Consider the following 13,326-nt stretch of genomic DNA (forward strand, 5'->3'; position numbering starts at 1 on the left):
CCCAGACTCACGATCCTTCCGTCCTCCATGCTTGACAAGAAAATGCCTCTGCTACTTGATCCAGAATCCAGGAAATTCCTGAGCCGAAACAAAGGAAGAAAGGTCTACATCCACCTTACAAAACTTGATCTCTCAATCACCACGGCATCATTATTATAATCAGACATCCCTCAAGCTTTGACATTCTATATATTATGTGTTGTTGCTTGCAAACGAAGAGGCCTAAAATCGTCCCAACATGTCAATGCCATACCCCTAAGGCCCTAAGCTTATTATTATTTGATGCTGGACAGGCTTCAACAATTTTTATGTTTTTTTTCCACCAAGCAAGTACTTAGGAAAGAAATGTTCGAGTTATCAAACGGTCCTCAAAAAATAAATGAGTTAATAGAATAAAAGATAGTGTAAAAAAAAGAAGCGTTCTAGCGATAGTGGAATTTTATAGGGGAAGAAACCTTAGTTAGATTAGTCATTGTTTATGCACTTAAATTTGTCTACTCCAAGAATAATTATTAAGTACTTCCGGAGTACAAACGCGTAGTATTTTCATCTTATTATAAAATGTTATGTCAATTAAAATTAATTTAATTACATGATATGTTGTTATAGGATGAAAGTATCACATCATCTGTAATCTATTACAATAGTTGACCATGGAAAAAACATACACCCTAGTTTAAAGAATAGAAGGAGAAACAATTTTAAAAATACCCAAGTTACTAGCTCCACTGTTTTAGGATCACTAGAGGTTTACTTAACTTTTAATTTCAAGATCTCGTGGGATTAGTTGAGGTGCATGCAAATTGGTCTAGACATCTGTTGTCTAGATGACTAACATTAGAGGGGGGGTGAATTGAGTTGTATTAAAAAAATAACAATTATAAATCAAATATATAATATAAAATATAAAAAAAATATATGAAATAACAATAAATATAAAGAGTAAGGGTAAGAGAGAAGCAAACTCAGTATGTTAACGAGGTTCGACCCCACTGCCTACGTCCTCGCCTCAAGCTACCCCTTGAGGATTCCCAAATTCACTATTCAACCTCCTTCAGGTGGAGATAGAAACCTATTACACCTTTGAACAACACCACTACAAAGGATCCGTGTAGAACACCCTATACACTTCCAATCACCTTACACGTGGTGATTTAACTATTCCCCGTGTAGAATACTTTCTACACGCACAAGGGTTATACACACCATTTTTCTGATACAAAAACTGATAGTGGGTAGGTTATCAGAAAACATCCCTCAATGAGTGAAATAAGAACAATACAGCGCAAACTATATCTCTCAAAATGAACAAGGATTAAGGCTCAACGCTTAGAGAAGAGAGAATGAAAGCTTTGAATGAATATTGTATGCTCTTGGTGTTGTGAATGTGAAACTCTCAAATGATCTATTTATAAGCATATGAGAGTTCATATTCAAATTTAAAAAGATTCACATGTCAAAGACAACATCATTCACTTTTTCAAAAAATTCAAATAAAAGGTTCTTCTTTTTCAATTGTCAAAGACAACATTATTCACTTTTTCAAAAAAATCAAACCTAATCTTTTACTTTTGGCATATGACAAAATGAGCACACTTTCCTTTTCAAAAAATTCAAACCTAATCTTTTACTTTTTGTATATGACAAAAGGAGCACACTTTACTTTTCAAATTTTTCAAACAAAATCATCTACCTTTTATATAAGTCCAAAAAAGCATCAATCACTTTTGAAAATATTCAAATAAAACATGCACATGTCAAAGATGATAATTAATCATCTTTAATATTTTCAAAATTCAACCCTTTAATCAAGGCATTCACATGTAAAAGATGACAATCAATCATCTTTCAAAATTTTCAAATTTAATTTTCAAAAATATTCATGCACATGTGAAAAATGTATTTTAATGCTTTATGATAAAATATTAATTTTGAGCATTAATCCTAATTTCAAATTTTGAAGAGATTTACAACATTACTCTATAATTTTAATGTGAACTTGTTTCCTTCTTGCTCATACTTGTTTCCTTGATGTGCTTGATTTCATTGTGTAGACAACTTGAGTTTGAGACTTCTTTATTCTTTGAATTCATTTGTTATCATCAAAATCTATGTGTAAATATATAATTACACAAAACTTGAAATCTTAGGTTCAACAACATCGATAGATATATAGAAAAAGAAAAAGAAAAAAGGGAATAAAGTTATATAGGTATGACATGACTTTATTATCAACCCGCACCATTAGAATAAGAGCAATGCTATACAACCTTTCAACCTCCACACACCACTTTTTTATCAAATTTTTAATTTTTTTTAGTTTATTTTTTTTAAAATTAATTCAATTATTCTATTCATTGTTCATATATTAAATATTTGATAAAATAAAAAATAATAAAAATTAAAAAAAATATAGTGTGTAAAAATTATGTAAATAGTAAGAGATTGTATAGATTTTTTCTTAGAATAACAATATCCAATATGAATAAATTTTGTCTAAATTTTTTCTTAGAATAACAATATCGAATATGAATAAATTTTAGAGTTACAAGATGAAAGATGGGCTGTTGTGGAATGGATAAGGGCGCCCATGGGTCCGATCGGTGCCGTAGGGTCCATATTTGACGTTTTCGTAGACCGGCGAACGACGTCAGTGCTATATTTCGCCTGCTATGCGCAACGCGCGCATCATCCCCCGCACACAATTTCCCAGCTGCGTTTTGCTTTTTGAGTCCTTTGCAATTGCAACTCGATCTTTCTTTCTCTCTATCTGTCTCTCTAAACATCTCGTAGCTGTAATTGCACTTCCCAGTTTGGTGTTTCCCTACTAAGAAAAATAAAGTTTGGTGCTTCCCTAATAAGAAAAAAAAGTTTGGTGCTTTCCCGTCATTTTTCTCGGGAAAGTCTCATCTTCCAAACCGTCGAACTTCCTAGGCAGAAGAGACAGTTACTTATGTTTCGGATACAACTTTCATTCTTTTCTTAATGGTAATAGAGGGGGTTTGCCTCCCCATCCGAGATACCTGGGATCAAGCTATGGACCGATGTTACCGTCTCTTTCCTTGTCTTTCCGATCCTGGTGCGTAAGCTCCCCAATTATCTGTAATTTTCTTTCCATTTTTCAACAAGACAAGCATATCTTTTGAATCTTAACCAACCCCCCCCCCCCCCCCCCCCGGCGGCGCCCCCCCGGGGGGGGGCTCTTTTCATGGATTCTGATATCTGGGAAGTGTTTTCAGCGCAGAGATCTTCGCTGGGTCTGAAATTGGCGATGGTGATGGTGCATCTGGTGTACGCTGGCATTCTTTTTCTGTTTGATGAAGATTTAATAGAAAAGACGAAAAGAGAGCCATGGTATGTTGGTGTCTCTTTCCTCAAACAAATTTGGAATTGGGTCTTTAAGATCTCCTCAAATTCTTTGGTGAAAAGCTATTTCTTTAGTTTAAGTCTATGATAGCATCATACAATTTCACAAAATTGTATCTAGCTCGTATGAGCAAAAAAAAAAAAAAAAAAACTTGTGACTTGCTGAATCGTATGCTTTTCGTTGATTAGTGTCGCTGCTCCGAAGGGGAAAGATATGTATGGTCTGAACTATGCTTACCAAATCTAAAACTTCAAGTTTGAGGAAATTATTATGAGGCATTGCTGAAGACGTATTACCCGTGGATTGTTTAATGTGATCTGTGAAAACATTGGTAAGAGAAAATAAAATAAAAAGAAGAGATGTGACAAAATTGGTTTCTTGAAAATGAGATTATAATATCATTGATTGCACACGAGTAGTCAACATTATATTCTGATTGAAGAGCCATTTCGGGCACAATAGGAAAGCCAAGAGGCGCTGCTGACCTGTCGTCAAGCATGGAGCTTTGTTATCATTTGTGTAGAATTTATCACTGTTGGTTTAAATTTCAATCGCCTCCTTGGACTTGGCACGCTTCTGACCAGCGAAAGTGTTTGTTCACGTTCTGCAAGCAACAACTTGTAAATGCAGTAAGCAAAATATTTGTTGTTGCTATATCCCCCCAAGATTTGCATCCCATTTCCAGCGTCCATTTTCCCTTCCCAGCATGTCAACATGATTTTTGCTTCTACATACTTTCCTTTTGGAGTCGGAGAACTGATTCTAGGCCCCTAGGGTTAAACTAGAAGTGGAATTTAGTATTGGTCTTTTGAGATAAAAATATAATTTTCAAGATCTGACTATAGATGAATGTATACATATGCACAAGTGATCTTTTCATAATATTTAAACTGCTTTTATGATTCTTTTATTTCTCTAACTTTCCTAATAATTGCTTTGTTTTCAGGTACATTGCTTTATATTTGTTGTTGTTTTTTGCCACGCTGGTTCAATACTTTATTGCCTCCTGTTCCTCTCCTGGGTAAATATCAATTCTAATTGCCTCAAGACTGAGATTCTGGGTTGTGCTTATAACACATGATATCTATAATTTATTTTAGTTTAACATGATTCCCTTTTTTTCTGTTATTTTATTTTCAGCTATGTCATTGATGTGATGAGAGCTGTTAATGAGAAATATTCAATATTTCAAACGACATCAGTGGCCTCAAAGTAAGCGATAATTTGAAAAAAGTTTTGGTTTACCATTAAAAATGAGGAACTTAAAATAATTGAAGTTTACAATTTATGCTCATCTTACGATTTATTTTATTTTTAAATGTTTAAGCAAAGACAACCTGCTTCAAGCAAAAACAGAAGCTTGGTTGTTACTGTGGATGGAAGTCAGTTGGGAAGAAATCTTCTAGGAAGTAACACTACATCGTGGTCAAAGCTTGTTATGGACTTGTATCCCCCTGGAACATCTGCAAGGTAGGCATCTATTCTACAGGTTTCTGAAGTGTATTTATAGGTGAAACCTCTCTGAAGAACTTATTTTATACATTCATATTTATTTGTAAAGACAGCATTAATGGGGTCGTAAAGGACAAAAGATTGTACTAACTACATGTTTGGGTACAAGAAATTTTCATAAATTTTAGAAAAAGATTTCAACTTCAATCTAAACATCTTTAAATCTAAAACAAAAAATCAATTTCTCAAAAAAATAAAAAAAATCCAATCATATGCCTTGTAAAATAAAAAAACACATAAACAAAAACAACCATAAAAAAATCATATTCAAACAAATTTTCAAATCTACTGACCCGCTTTCACAAAACTCAAGACAAAACATATTTTTAAAAAACTCTATACAAATTTTCCTGTCTACTTTCACAAAACCCAAAATAAAAAACATCAAAACTTTTTGTAAAAGTTCTCAAACTATTGTGAATTTTTAGCTATCAACTTGTGATCTTTTATATGACATGAATAATTTGTTTTTCTTGCATTACATTAACTAGATCAATAACTTTTGTTTAAATTCACATAACTTTCATTTCGTTTTTGCATTATATGTAGAAATAGAGAAATTAAAAAGCCATATTTGGAAAATTCTTAAATAAAATTAATAATATTGATTTTTTTTGCTAGTCAGATTAGTCAACATATATATGTTAATGAAAAAGCCATATTTGATTTTATTTATTTTTTAAATAAAACTAATAATATTCATTTTTTTAAAAGTAAAAACTTATTGATATCAGTAGGCGAAGCCAATACACTGGATGCCTACAAGAGATAACACCTATCTTGGAAGATGAAATAGATGCAAGGAAATCATACTAACTACTTCCTTTTGGTTCTTGCAGAACTTGGACTTGCTCCTATTGTAATGTTGAACAGGTAGTACCATCTGAGTTAAGATTAAATCATGTATCTCTTGCCTATCTCTAGAATGCTTGTTCTTCTAAAATTTTGCATCCTTATCCTTACGTTTGAGTTGCCTTTTTAGTCCTACGGTGTCATTAGCGATAAGAGCCCTGATATATGCTTATTTGTTAGTAATAAGCTTGGGAACTTATATTGTTCTATAGTTTATAACCTGATAGACTAGGGCTAACCTTAACAATATTCTGACAGAAAGTGATTCTTCAAGACTCATTTTTTCGTACTAAAATCCAAAAGATTTTTTCCCCTTTATGCTCGCATCTATTTATCAACAAATAGATGAAAAAAGGAACACAATAAAGTTATCATCAAGGAAGTTGGAAGATCAAGAACGGTCAATGGTTGAGTTTAAAAGTGTCTTTTTTAACACTTTATTCCATTTGTAGGTAGTAATAGATTTCAATAGGCTGAACTTCCATGAATTCTTGTATCTCTAGATAATAATTCTTAGGTGTCGATCTATGGAGGAACTAAAAGCTTTCTTTTTTAGAACTCTTTGTACATGGGCCATTGCAGTTAATTTTAATGGCCAAAATTTCCATGATTTTCTTGTATCTATTGAGCCTACGTGGTAGGGCATTCATTGTACTGAACATGGCTTTTGCCTATTCTTTTCATTAATATACTTTGATTTTACTTATCAAAAAAAATTCTTAGCTGTCACTCTTGTATATGTCCTGTGTACTTGGGCTATGCCTATTGTCATCAATAAAATTCTTGTTTACCAATAAAAAAAAATAAAATCATCTAGGAAATGAAAGGATACCGGTAACAAAAACACTGCTCAGCATAGAAGGTGATTGAGAAACTTTAACTATTTCTCGTCTGGATGCTTATAAATAAACAACCATATTTCATTGGGATGCTTGGAATAAACTAGATTCCAACAGCAGAAGTGTTTGAATAGTCAGAGATAAGATTCTATTCTTTAGTTGTTTAGATTTTATCTGTTAGACATTCTACTTTTTTCCTTCTCTTGGGTTATGTTTCAAAATATTATATCATTTATTGTCCATATTTCATTGCATATGGTTACTGAAATAGATATGTACTTTGTTGCAAACTAGCTGACATTTTTGGTGTTTATTACTTAGATCTCTGTCCACCTTGCTTATGGTGATTATTTCTCTTATATGCAGCCTCCACGGGCTAAGCATTGTCATGACTGCGATAGATGCGTTCTTCAGTTTGATCATCATTGTGCTTGGCTTGGAACCTGCATTGGCCAGGGCAACCATTGTCGATTTTGGTAAGTTTATGCCCTTGCTGAAGAGTTCTTTCTCTTGCTGAAGAGTTCTTTCTGGTCATTGATGTCAGTCTTCACCAGCATTAAATCCATGTTTATAGTGATGCTTTTTTATGAATGTGGAAATGCACATCTCAGATGTTAATCATCGTGTCTTTAGATCATCAATGTTCTGTCTCTATGTATTTCTGATATTATTCTCTTTCTGTGTTTCGCGTAGAATTCATATGGTTAGACTGCTATATTTTATGTTGTTTTCGAATTTGAAAGTTATATCTTTTATATTCACCTAGTATGTTTCGAACCTACGACCTTGTCCTCCACCTTGTTCTTACAAGAGGATGAAGCATCCTTTGAGCGATAGCTTATTGACTAAAATTGGAAGTAATATGATTGGAAGTTACTTTACTTATAAACAAATGATTGGAAGTTAGGTTGCTTCTGCATTACCATCTGATGTTGGTTGAACAGTTATGCTTGTGCATGGCTGTAGTATTGATAATTGGTAATCTAAAGCTTGCCTCACATCATCAAATTGATGCTTATTTTCCATAGAGGGCTCTGTAGCTGTTGACTGATCAACAAAAGAAATATATGCTCTATATTCTATAATTCAACCTTCTAAAGAAGGAATGTAAATGATATAAATGCATTACTAAGTTTTACTTATATACATATCAAAAGTATATTTTCAGCTAAGGATATCTTTGCTTTTTGTCTCAAAACCTCAGGTGGTACATTTGTGGAGAGATGGCACTGTGTATCTGGACGGGCATTTTGTACATATCATACCTGAAGGCTAATATATCACGGGCTTGGTATGTTCTTTTTTTTTTTTTCGTTTTTTAGCTTCTTATTTTATGATAAAGTCTCAGTTTCTTATCTAACTCTTGATGGACTTAATGTCTATAGTGTTGTTCTGTTAAGATCACTACCTAGAGTGTAAGTGAGAAAAGTGGGAAGGTGAAAAATAGTCAGTAGTTTGAACAGTTGTGGTTAGTGGTGTTGTTTTCTGTATTATAGCCATCTATGGGTTAAATTTTAGTTCTCGTAAGTTATTGTGTTAAATTGAATCTGAAATTGGATCTGGGAATGATGTCATTATCAGGTGGAAGGATGCGATCATGATACTGCTTTTGATTGCTTTGTCAATCGTCCTCATCTTTCTTATGCTTCTTCTCCTATTTCATAGGTATGCATTGTTTGTATACAATTTTAGTTATTTCCTGCATGAGATTTCTTATGTTCATTTGCCTCCTGCATCTGCCTGTGAATATATTCATAATTTGATGTTTTTCTAGAAACTCATAATGCTTTCACCTGATACAAGATTGGAAATATTGATGGAGCCAACTTACCTAGGATAATCCAGAGCCAAAATAGCATCACCAACGCAGTGTTTATAAGAACATTATCCAGCCTAGGGAATCAGTGACCTGAAAATTAGAAAATGAATTCATGCTAGGTATTGATGATCTGTCATGGTTAAGGTCCTGAGTCTAATATAGTTGGCTTGTTGTGTTACTTACCTGTTAGCATAAATTGATTTCAATTTCGTTTGGTCCAGACCATAGTACATGGCTGAAAATGAATATATGGAGTTTTATTAGTAATATGTACGCTTGGAGTGAGCAAGTAGCTATTGGTCTTGATAACATCAAACATCCATAATGATTGGGTAGCTTGTATCATTTGGTTTGGACTTTGTTTTGCCGCAGTTATCTTATTTTGACAAATCAGACTACCTATGAACTCGTGAGACGCAGACGCATCCCATATCTAAGGTTAGTTGATTCATTTTTCACTCTTCTAGCCTATATTATTTGTTTAAAGTTGTTTGTTCCTTCCAAGATAAGTCACTTCGTCAGGCTGTGATATGTGTACTGAGTTGCAATTGGATGTTCTTTTTATTTGTCATTACATGGTTTAAAGTGCTAGAACAAGTTGTGTGATGGAAAGAGAGAATAAAAAGCAAGTGAAAAAGAACGTACGCGTACATTGTTGTCATGAATCCTGCTTAGATGGTTGGACAATCTGTTGAATAAGAGTTATCTGAATCAAGTTGATATATTCAACCCAAGTATGTGATTAATGGGTTGGAGACATCTGAGATAAATTAAAAAAATAACAGGGTTACCACACATCTTTTATTTCTTAGCTTATTCACTTAATAGTCTGTGTTCACTGCAGGAGTATTCCTGAAAGAGTATATCCTTTTAGTAAAGGAATTTGCAAAAATTTGTATGGCTTCTGCTGTGTTCGAAGCAGCATGTACAGCATGGAACCGCTACCCACACCTCAGGAAATTGAAGAAAAGTTGAGGCCATACACTTGTGTTGAGGTTGTGACCTGTCGATGCTGCTGACCTTGCTTAACCGTACAATGAACCTGACATTCGCATTGTGACCTTTTTGAAGAATTGTGCCTCTGTATTCATTGTGATCTTCATGAATGTTATCCTCAAGCTCTTTGTTGGATATTATGCTTCTTTTTTTCTTTTGTTTTTATTTTTCGAGTTTGTAGGTTTTGTTAGTGATATTTTGTGGTGATATGGTCCTTGCGAGTGAAAGATTGTGATACCGGTAATAATGAAACAGCCAACAAGAGTGAGATATGGTTAAAGGATGAGAACCACCTGTATTTGTGGAGATAAAATTTCGTAAAGTTTTTGTTTTAGTGTAGACCCAATTGTCTTCTATTTGAAGGTTCATTCCATGCCAAAACCCTAATGTTTATTCTTCACACTTTGAGATTGCAGCTTTAAGATGTTAGCTTTAGATCAAATTTCAAACAAACGATAAGTAGTGGCCAAAAGCAGAAGCCCTTTATTTTTTGAAGAAACCACTTGCTGTTAAGAAATCCTTTTCTTATTACAAACAGGTAGAGTTGTGGCGGTAGGTATCATTAAACTTGTCCATGCTCAGAAATTATTTTCAAATGTGATTTATTCAAACCTAGTGTGCCCAAGAGTTGTCACCCTATCACAAGTGTCCAACCCCCCGACTAACAGCAAATGCATAGTTTTATTTGGCATGCCATCAAGAAATTTTGGTGCATTTCAATCTGTCAAAGATTCAAGATCTCTGCCCCTTTTTGTAGTTCACCTACCAAGTACCCATAGAAGAGCAGCCCCACGTCTAAAACCAGATGACAGCTTGGACTACGGAATGAGTGACATTAATATTAAATGCGGGAAAAAAAAAACTTAATTAAAGTTAATTGATAGAGAGAGATTGTTTAATTGAAATAATAATCAATATGATATTTTACCTGCACCTTTAGACTTCTTTGTCATCTTACCACACAAAAAGGGAGAAACATAAAGAAAATAAATGAGGTTGTGTCGCCTTTCCCTTGGAGGTATGCAGCACAACAGCAAACTACCACTACGTATAAATCAACTGCGTATATATATATATATATTAAAAAAAAAAAAGTAGCTCTGGTTGGCTTCAACTTGATTGGATTCTGTAACCGATTACTGAGGCTTGAAGAAACTGGCTTCAATACCAGTGTCAATGACAACATAAACCCCAGCAGCAACCAATGTACCACTTAGAGCCATCCCCAAGACCCCTAGTACCCAATTGAGCCACCACATTCCGCTATACATCTTAGGCTTCTTAATCTTGAGCCACATGAAGCATGGGTACGCCAGTGTTACCGGCAGTGCTAGTCCTCCAATCAAACCAGCTAGGCTTCCCAAAAAGGGAACTGCCACCGCCAGGAAGAAGCAACCATACCCGAACATAGCCCGGAAAACTGCACGTAGCCACCATGGACACGGCTCCTTCTTTCTGATAGTGTAATTGGACTCCATGTAATCAAACATTGGCATGGCATAGATTTGGAATGAGCTTACTGCATTAACTATGACAAACAAGCTAGTCAGTCCTAGCACCGCCCGTGACACATCTCGTGAATGGAATGCATAGAGTGCTGAAAGCACTCCACTTTCTGGGATCTGTCAAGACAAAGATTCTCTTGCTTTAGGATAAACATGATACAAATAACTAGGTCATTTAATTTGGTTTATGAGGGTGCAATATATATATACCAGCTGCCCATAAGCCCAATAGCCACCAACTGCAAGAGGAAACAGGCATGCAGCTATGATTGTATAGGAAACCCTGACTCCTTTCCACATTGGTACGCTCGAGGGATGCTTCTCATCTGATGGCATAGTGGCCTGCAACATACGGATATTGAATTGTTGAATGTGAACATAAGACTAAGACATGATGGGTTTGAATTTAAAAATAATAATAATTAATTAAAAAGGTGTGCCATAATTATATAATAGTTGTGTCCATATCATTTCGTTTACTCAGAGCCTATAAGAGGAATTGTCTACAACAGATCTACAATTTTGACAAGTTGATTAACTACAGTGAGCTTTGGAACTAGGAGGTTTCAAGAAGTCAACGTGCGCCCTCTTCTTCTTCTTACATTCTAGTTAACAGTTCCTTTTTTCATCAAAGAAAAGTAAAGAGTAGAGAAAAGTAAAACGTGAAATATTGACAGAGGACTTACGGTTAGAGGATTCAACAACCAGGCTTGAACAAGGTGATTCGAGGGTTAAAGAAAAATTCTACTCATTATCTTTTACACTATACATCATACATAAATTTTTAATTTTTTCTCTTACCAAATATGTGGTGTATGGATAATAAGTAGAATAATTCAATTAGTTTAGGAAGAATAAAACTAGAACTTAAAAAAAAAATGAATAAATAAAAATAAGTATAGTGTACTGGGATGATGAGTAACAAGGATCCAGAGGATTAATTAAGCTCGGGGTTGGTCCTTTTCATTTTTCATTTTGAATGTCGTACGTGTTTATTTCTAAAATTTCCAGAAGCACAAACATGTGAGAGGGAATTGGTAGCATATAATACCTGAATCTCAAGAATAAGATTGTGGCCCCTAAAAGCAAAAGCAATGATCCCAAGTGCATTAAGCACACCAAAAGAATGTTTAATCTCGGTGTTTCCCCTCACGGGATCATAGGACACCCCCGAAAGCCTGCCCTCTGCCACTGACACTACCCATATCAAAGTGCAATACGCAACCGCCGTGACGGCTCCGATCAATGACACACCGGCTATTGAATTCAAGTTTGGCAGCTGTGATAGTAACACTGCTGCGCAGGTAAACACCAAGTACCATTCCACGGTGGTTAGCGGCTGGGAGCATGTGGGCCCGCATACAATCTGGTAGAATTGTTTAGTGGTTGATCCACCAATAATGATCAGAGCCATACAAGTACCACCCGAGAGATACATGATTGGGAACATAGCCAGCCACGTTCCAAGCTTTTCACCTTCAACATTGGAGACAGATTGCAACCCCAATAGTTAATAATATATCTAGACATCTCATCCGAGAGAAGAACAATAGAGTAATTGTTGAGTTTTTCGAGTGTAGAATCGAATCAAGCAGAATCAATAAGAGTCATGAGTTGTTTGTTAAAGACATCAATCATACCAAAGGTAGCACAGGAGAGTTGTTGGTATCGGCTGTAGCGCATCCCAGTTTCAGTTGATTCGTGGAGCTGCACGAGTACCCATAGGGTGTAAAGCTGCCAGATGAATGCTAGGGTCAAACCAATTATCCCCCATGTCCTGCAAAAACAATCACAAAGTTATATATAGAAACTTAAAAGCCATGCATTGAGCTGATAAGAAGCAACTTCAATGAAAATACGATTTCAGTTCTGATGGAGTTTTGAGTGACTTACCAGCCAAGGATCTTGAAAGCCACAGGAAGCACAAGAGCCTGAACTCCAATCCCAGAACAGAGAGTGTGAAACGCAGCATAGTATTGGTTACCATTTCTGGACTCGGTGATGGGAAGCCAAGCGTCCTGGGGATCAAGCTTGGTCATCCTGAGAGCCTTCCTCATTGGGCTTCCAAGAGGAGTAATGAACCTTGGAGTTAGAGAGAGTCTTAATGGGGTTCTTGGGGTTTTGGGTGTCTTGTTTCGAGGGACTCCTGCTGCACCTGCTTGCTTCCCATGAAGCAGCGGCGACCTTGACAAAGATGGTGAGTGGAACTGAGAGGGTGGACATGACACAGGCGGAGTTAACACAACCGGAGGTGTTGGGGCAGCTGATCGTGGTCTCGGCGTTAATGGTGCCGATCTAATCTCGTTCGGCTCACTCATTTTTTAACGTCGCTCTCCTTTGGTTATTGAATCATGCAATTTGCAAGCTGCCCCCTCCCTCTCAGTGTTGCACAAAATGTTATCAAGTCTAGCACGTTATATATAAAAGCATCTAGCT

General features: G+C 35.5%; 2 protein-coding genes across 3 annotated transcripts; one reads left to right on the top strand and one right to left on the bottom strand.

The window, feature by feature from the left end:
• The first annotated feature begins 2,584 nt into the window (after window positions 1-2,584).
• Window positions 2,585-9,719, top strand: LOC122318318 (protein S-acyltransferase 10-like). 2 transcript variants are annotated; one of them, XM_043135562.1, is made up of 11 exons: window positions 2,585-3,102; window positions 3,240-3,354; window positions 4,314-4,388; window positions 4,508-4,579; window positions 4,700-4,837; window positions 5,719-5,752; window positions 6,937-7,046; window positions 7,775-7,861; window positions 8,152-8,235; window positions 8,762-8,827; window positions 9,234-9,719. In XM_043135562.1, the coding sequence occupies exons 1-11, from the start codon at window positions 3,045-3,047 to the stop codon at window positions 9,406-9,408; spliced, it is 1,014 nt and encodes a 337-aa protein (XP_042991496.1). In that variant the 5' UTR covers window positions 2,585-3,044; the 3' UTR covers window positions 9,409-9,719. The 2 variants fall into 2 exon arrangements, with proteins under 2 accessions (XP_042991496.1, XP_042991495.1); XM_043135561.1 differs by having other exon boundaries at window positions 2,588-3,079.
• A 560-nt stretch (window positions 9,720-10,279) lies between these two features.
• LOC122318316 (lysine histidine transporter-like 8) lies at window positions 10,280-13,300 on the bottom strand. Its single transcript, XM_043135557.1, has 5 exons — window positions 12,784-13,300; window positions 12,531-12,667; window positions 11,942-12,366; window positions 11,101-11,232; window positions 10,280-11,007 (listed from the first exon to the last, which is right to left on the bottom strand). Exons 1-5 carry the CDS (start codon window positions 13,206-13,208, stop codon window positions 10,522-10,524), a joined length of 1,605 nt encoding a protein of 534 aa, XP_042991491.1. The 5' UTR covers window positions 13,209-13,300; the 3' UTR covers window positions 10,280-10,521.
• Between the last annotated feature and the right edge of the window lie 26 nt (window positions 13,301-13,326).

The sequence above is a fragment of the Carya illinoinensis genome, chromosome 8 (genome assembly GCF_018687715.1).
Source record: "Carya illinoinensis cultivar Pawnee chromosome 8, C.illinoinensisPawnee_v1, whole genome shotgun sequence".
In the NCBI taxonomy this organism is placed as follows: domain Eukaryota; kingdom Viridiplantae; phylum Streptophyta; class Magnoliopsida; order Fagales; family Juglandaceae; genus Carya; species Carya illinoinensis.

Coding starts and splice junctions, on each gene's coding strand:
- LOC122318316 (XM_043135557.1), bottom strand. CDS start 13,208: ATGAGTGAGCCGAACGAGATTAGATCGGCACCATTAACGCCGAGACCA. Junction 11,233..11,941: donor ATCTTATTCTTGAGATTCAG/GTATTATATGCT, acceptor CGTATGTTGCAG/GCCACTATGCCATCAGATGA. Junction 11,008..11,100: donor ATTGGGCTTATGGGCAGCTG/GTATATATATAT, acceptor TTGTCTTGACAG/ATCCCAGAAAGTGGAGTGCT.
- LOC122318318 (XM_043135561.1), top strand. CDS start 2,986: ATGGTAATAGAGGGGGTTTGCCTCCCCATCCGAGATACCTGGGATCAA. Junction 3,355..4,313: donor AAGACGAAAAGAGAGCCATG/GTATGTTGGTGT, acceptor CTTTGTTTTCAG/GTACATTGCTTTATATTTGT. Junction 8,236..8,761: donor CTTCTTCTCCTATTTCATAG/GTATGCATTGTT, acceptor GTTTTGCCGCAG/TTATCTTATTTTGACAAATC.